This window comes from Chaetura pelagica, unplaced genomic scaffold (assembly GCF_000747805.2).
Source record: "Chaetura pelagica isolate M959 unplaced genomic scaffold, ChaPel_1.0 scaffold414, whole genome shotgun sequence".
NCBI lineage: Eukaryota > Metazoa > Chordata > Aves > Apodiformes > Apodidae > Chaetura > Chaetura pelagica.
Window position 1 is genome coordinate 1,029,049 of NW_009952976.1, and position 5,244 is coordinate 1,034,292.

At 54.4% G+C, this 5,244-nt stretch overlaps 1 protein-coding gene across 1 annotated transcript; it reads right to left on the reverse strand.

Annotated features, from left to right (window-relative positions):
- Positions 1–1,729: 1,729 nt before the first annotated feature.
- On the reverse strand, positions 1,730–4,807 carry NAGA (N-acetylgalactosaminidase, alpha-). The gene is made up of 7 exons (XM_009996368.1): positions 4,637–4,807; positions 4,354–4,531; positions 3,994–4,088; positions 3,190–3,351; positions 2,491–2,688; positions 2,128–2,271; positions 1,730–1,912 (listed from the first exon to the last, which is right to left on the reverse strand). The coding sequence occupies exons 1-7, from the start codon at positions 4,790–4,792 to the stop codon at positions 1,730–1,732; spliced, it is 1,116 nt and encodes a 371-aa protein (XP_009994670.1). The 5' UTR covers positions 4,793–4,807.
- Between the last annotated feature and the right edge of the window lie 437 nt (positions 4,808–5,244).

Below are 5,244 nucleotides of genomic sequence, written 5' to 3' on the forward strand. Positions count from 1 at the left end.
CAGTCCAGCCTCTGACATGAAACTAGTTCTGGTTTTTTGTGTAGTTGTTCCTGTTTTGAGATAATTACCCTCTAATCCTACATTAATCAACTAACAACACCGAATAAACATGAAACAGAGAGCATGTGACCTGCTTCCCCTTTATTTCAAATAATTTGTCTCCATCATTCCCCAAGAACAAAGCCAGCTCCCATATACCAACATGAAATGCACTTGTCCGTCCTTCCTAGAACTGCATCATGTTCAGTCTCTTGCCGCTGCACTTGGACAAAGCTTCTGGAAGTGGGCAGAATCATACCCTTCAGCATCAGAACAGGAGGAAACTTCACCCCCAACCCAGTCTAAAATGTGGTATTTCCCCAGTCTGAGGCTTAGTCTTGTGTTGGTCTCACTGGGCTGCAATCCTCAGAGGCAATGTTCATGAATGTCACACTCCTTCCTGGGGCAGTGGGGATAGGCCACGTCTCCCCTAAAACTCCTCTGTAAAATGCACACTGTTACTGTATGAAGGTGAAGCTGTTGAGGCTTCTGGAGTCTGTCCTGCCACTTACTTCCAGTGTATTAGCACTGGCTCCTCCTCAGGATGGAGCTGTGGATGTAGCTGCCCTTAGAAGGAGGAGCCTTTCCCTGAGAAACCCTGAGCGTTTAGCCTGCTGGAGTTAGCAGGAATTGCCCGCTACAGCAGGAACAGAATGCAATTTACACCTCAGAGACACCTGCAAGCATCTCCAAACTCAAAAGATGACCTCAACGGAGCATGGGCATCTTTCCAACACCACTGCTGCACAACATGCTACTGCTCTGCAGGTTTTGGTGCTGTACACAGCAGGGCTGCTGGGGTTGTGTGCCCAATGGAGGTTTTTGCTCTGCTATAAACTGGTACCAGATCAAATACAATGCTGGCATGCATGCTAGTCTGTAGTAGTGCTCACCTCTAGCATCCTGGCAACAGGACCAAGCCTGCAAGAAAAGCTTCTCTGCACAGAAGCATCATGCCTCCAGGACCTCTTGGTCCCAGGGAGGGTACACAGGAAGTGTGCAGTCCTACTGAGCCCCTTATTCTAAGCCAAGCTGATAACAGGATCATAGAATCATCATCACTAAAAAAAAAATCAAAAAAAAAATCATAGAATCATTTTGGTTGGAAAAGACCTTGAAGATCATGAAGTCCCACCATTAACCCGGCACTGCCAAATCCACCACTAAACATGTCCCTAAGCATCACATCTGCATGTCTTTTACCAAGAAGGTGACTAGGTCTGATCCTTAAGGCTAACATCATCATCATATATGGGTGTGTGTGTTATGTGCGTGTGTCATGTATCTGCCACCAACCTAGAAGATACTGAAGCATCCAAGGCCTTTCTACAGGCATAGCTCAAACAGCCTCTGCAGTGGTTGGTGGTACTCTGTTCCAAGCAGTGAAGTGCTCAGGTGGCAGAGCTGACAAACTCCAGCAGTGTCTGGACTCTGCTAGTACAGCATCTTCCGTGGGAAGATCTCAAAGGGCTTTGCAGCCACCGAGGAATCACGCTCTGCACACCAGAGGCAGATAACTAGAATTTCTGCTTTACGCAGAGTAGGCATCATCCAGCTGGTACTGGAACGACCTGATGGTCACTCCCCGGCACTGCTGGGGAAAGGCAGTTGTGCAGTGAAGAGCCACATGCCCCAGAGTCTCGAGGCTCCCACCAGCACTGACACACACACCCCCATCTGCTAAGCCTCATCACAGCAGGACCGGGCGGAAACCCTCGCCAGGACCTGGCCGTCTGAGAATGTGCCAGGGCTGCGCCGGGAGCACCGTGGGGACAAGATACCACATCACCACCCCTGAGGGGTTAATAACCACCGAGAAGTTGTCTCCTGACTTCAAGCCGCTGATGATCTTCCCGCTGTACACATCTGCTACCTGGAAGAGAGAGATGGCGGCTACCAGGATTTCCACAGACCTTTCATCTTGAGGTCCAGCTGTGGTCACTGACATGGCATGGTGGGATGGGGCATGGCAGCAGACAACAGGAGGGCAACCCAATGGGCAGCTACCCCTTCATCCCCCCAGAAAAGGGCACAAGGTGTCAACAGGGGAAGCTGGAAAGAGGAAGATCCCGGTGCTGTGGGGCTCACCTCATACACACCATCTGGGGGGAAGTGGAGCTTGGTCAGGCTAGTGGTGTAGCGGAAGGGCATATCTGTCCTCCGGCTGAAGAAGACAAGAGCACTGGCACCCTGGGACAGTGGGCGCAGGAACACTTCGATGTGGGATTTCTCCTAGGGGTGGGAATGGGTGAGTGAGGCAGAGCTTCTGGGACAAGGACTGGCCCGTAACTTCTGACCTTGCCTTGCGGAGCTGCTGTGCCAGCAGGTTCCCAGTTCCCACAGCTTTCCTGCTCATGTTTCTTTGCATCGCTTCCTTCTCCCTCCTTATTGTGACCCTCCCCCTGTGTGCCTCCTGCCTGCACTCTCAAACAGATCTGCCTTCCCCCTAACCTTGACAATCCTGCGCCCCTGGATTCCCAGGGGGTCCTGGTTGATCTGGATCATCAGGCGGTTCTGCAGGATCTCCCTGGCGCTTGGGGAGAGGGAGCGGAGATCTGTGGACATGAGGAGTGGAGCTGCCATCACTGTCCACAAGGCCATCTGGGAGCGGGACTGCTCGAAGCTAAGGCCAAAGTTTCCAATGATGAGCTGGAGAGGAGAGGGAGGAAAAGACAGGAGAGGCAGAAAAGGGTTAGAAACTTGTCTCCTTGTCACCCTTGGTGATGCTGCCACTTGCTGGGGCGGAAATCCCACACTTGCTAGATGCTGAGCCAAACAACATATGGGAAACATCACACATGCTTTTGCTTCCCCTCAAGCAGCCTATCACTATGGGGACATCCCACCACTGCTAGGTGCTGAGCCACCAGCACACATTCAAACATGCTCACTAACACCCTCTGCTTCACCACTATCCCCCCTCAGGCTGTAAAGGGAAGGACAAGGACACCTGGACAACTGGACAGGTACACTTGAGCAATGACAAGTTTGTTGCAATTACAGGCTTTTCCCACAACTTCACCAAGGGTAACATGAGCTTTGCCTCTCTGAAGCAAGAGGGCTCCTGCTCCTGGTCCTCCTCCTTCACCCTGGGCCTAGAAGGGGATCCCTGGAGGTCCCCTTGCCAGGGCACCCACCACCCAGCCGCACCATGTCAGGGTCATTCCAGTGGCCAGGGCCAGCCGCTGGCTGCAGCACATCCTGGTGTTCAAAGAACCAGTCCACGATGGAAAGCACACTGTCCCAGGAGTCCTGGATGTCTTCATAGTTACGCCACAGGTTGCAGAACTTTGCCAGGATGGTGTAGTTCACCTGGAGAGGAGCACAGGGTTAGGCAGGAGGGAGAAAGGACTAGTTCCGCAAGGTGGAGGAGAAGGGGCAGCCAGATTTGTTGAGAGCTGCAACATCCAGCTGTTTGGTGTCTTTAAAGCACAGAGATGTGCAGAAGCGAAACATAATGTAGTGAAGGAGGTATCCTAGTATCACTGAGCCAGTATGACAGGAAGTCTGGCAAAACAACCACAGAGGCTATGGGGGGATACCGTCAGCTTCAAGAATAGGGGAAGCTTGGGATTTACTCAGAAGGTAAAAGAGGAAATATATAAATGCAATCAATTATCAAAAAACATTACTAGGAAGAACATCCTATTTGAAGCACTTAAACCAGACAGGTCCTGTCTCAGAAGAACAGACTCCCAGGACCATTCCCACACCAGCTGAGAGGGGTGGAAAGGCCCTTATTCCCCCAAAATCCCATCATCTAGCCATGCTGGGAACCCCAGGTGTCTCCAGATGCCTGGCAGGGAAGATGCATCCCCTCCAGAGACCTGCACCCCCACCCTACAAGGGGCAGAGAGACAAACAGGGTGTAGCACCTGGCTCCTGTAGCTCCAACAAGACCTCCCTCAAGGCAAGGGGAGATAGGAAAGAGCTACCAGAGGAGACAATGCTCACCTTGGGGGGGAGCCCCCCCTGATATGCTGGCCAGCTGCAGGAGTAGACAATAGGGCGGCCTGTGGCATTCAAGGCCCTCGCCATTTCTGGGTAGCCTGAGGGAGAGAAGATGACAACTGGTGAAGGAGTCAGCTGGCAGCAGCCTCTGTTCACAGCCTGCCCAGTCAGGGGAACCCCAGGCCAGTCTAGTCTCCTGCCTTACACCACCTCTAGGGCACTTAAGCTGACTCCTCTTTGCCCAAGAGCTGCAATAGGAGATGCAAGGGAAGAACTAAAGCTGGCCAAACATTTCTGCATATGGCCAACTGCCCTGACTGAAGCAGCAAGGGGAGAAATGCCAGCCAGTCAGGGAGCCTTTACCCTCCTCCTGCTCCTTTCCTGATGAGTAGCACCCATCCAGCTTCAACATGTCCACACCCCACTCCGCAAAGGTCTGAGCATCCTGCTCCACATAGTCCAGCGTGGTGCCGGGGTAGCCCCCACAGGTGTGGGTGCCCAGGTCGCCGTAAATGCCCAGCTTCAGGCCCCGGGCATGGACCTACAACGGAAGGAGAGCTGCAAGGAGGGGACGAGGGGGTCCGAGGTGCCTCCTGGGAACCAGGTGGCATGGGGAGACAGAGACCACCACTCAGTGGGAACTCACGTAGTCAGCCAGGGCCTTAATCCCACTGGGAAACCTCTCAGGGTCGGGAACCAGGCGTCCTGCCGCATCCCGCTGCTTGGCAGACCAGCAGTCATCAATGTTGACGAACTCATAGCCCAGCTCCCTCCAGCCGTCCTCCGCCAGGCGGTCTGCCATCTCGAAGAAGAGCCTCTCGCTGTGGATTGGGGGGACAGGGACACGGCAGGCTGAGCACCTCTGCCCTCTATGTCCCCCACCAGCTGCAGGCAGCCAGCGGGCTTGGGGGCTGCCTTGGAGGCTCTGGAGAGGAGGTCACCGCAGGGCTGTCCTGCACCATATGGCAGGATCTCCGGGGCTCTCGTTTAAAGCCCATCCATGTCTTGTTCCTTGATCCCACCGAGGGGAAAGCACAAAGCCCGGCCACATCCTCCAGCACCGCGGGGGTCTCCAGCCCAAGACCTGGGGGTCCTGAGCCCCCCCCCCGCCTCCCACACATCACGCTCCCTGAGATCCTACAGCTGCAGGGCTCACCCCAGGGACACAGACGGAGCCAGAGCCGCCTTCGACCTGATGCCCGACCCCACCACCCACCCTCCCCTGCCCTGGCATCACCCCGTCCACCCACCCAT

What these genes read in the sequence shown, in the direction of transcription:
- NAGA (XM_009996368.1), bottom strand. Translation starts at nt 4,792, where the DNA reads ATGGCAGACCGCCTGGCGGAGGACGGCTGGAGGGAGCTGGGCTATGAG. An exon ending in TTAAGGCCCTGGCTGACTAC is followed by an intron (nt 4,532 to 4,636) that starts GTGAGTTCCCAC and finishes CTTCCGTTGTAG; the next exon opens with GTCCATGCCCGGGGCCTGAA. An exon ending in AGGGGGGGCTCCCCCCCAAG is followed by an intron (nt 3,352 to 3,993) that starts GTGAGCATTGTC and finishes GCTCCTCTCCAG; the next exon opens with GTGAACTACACCATCCTGGC.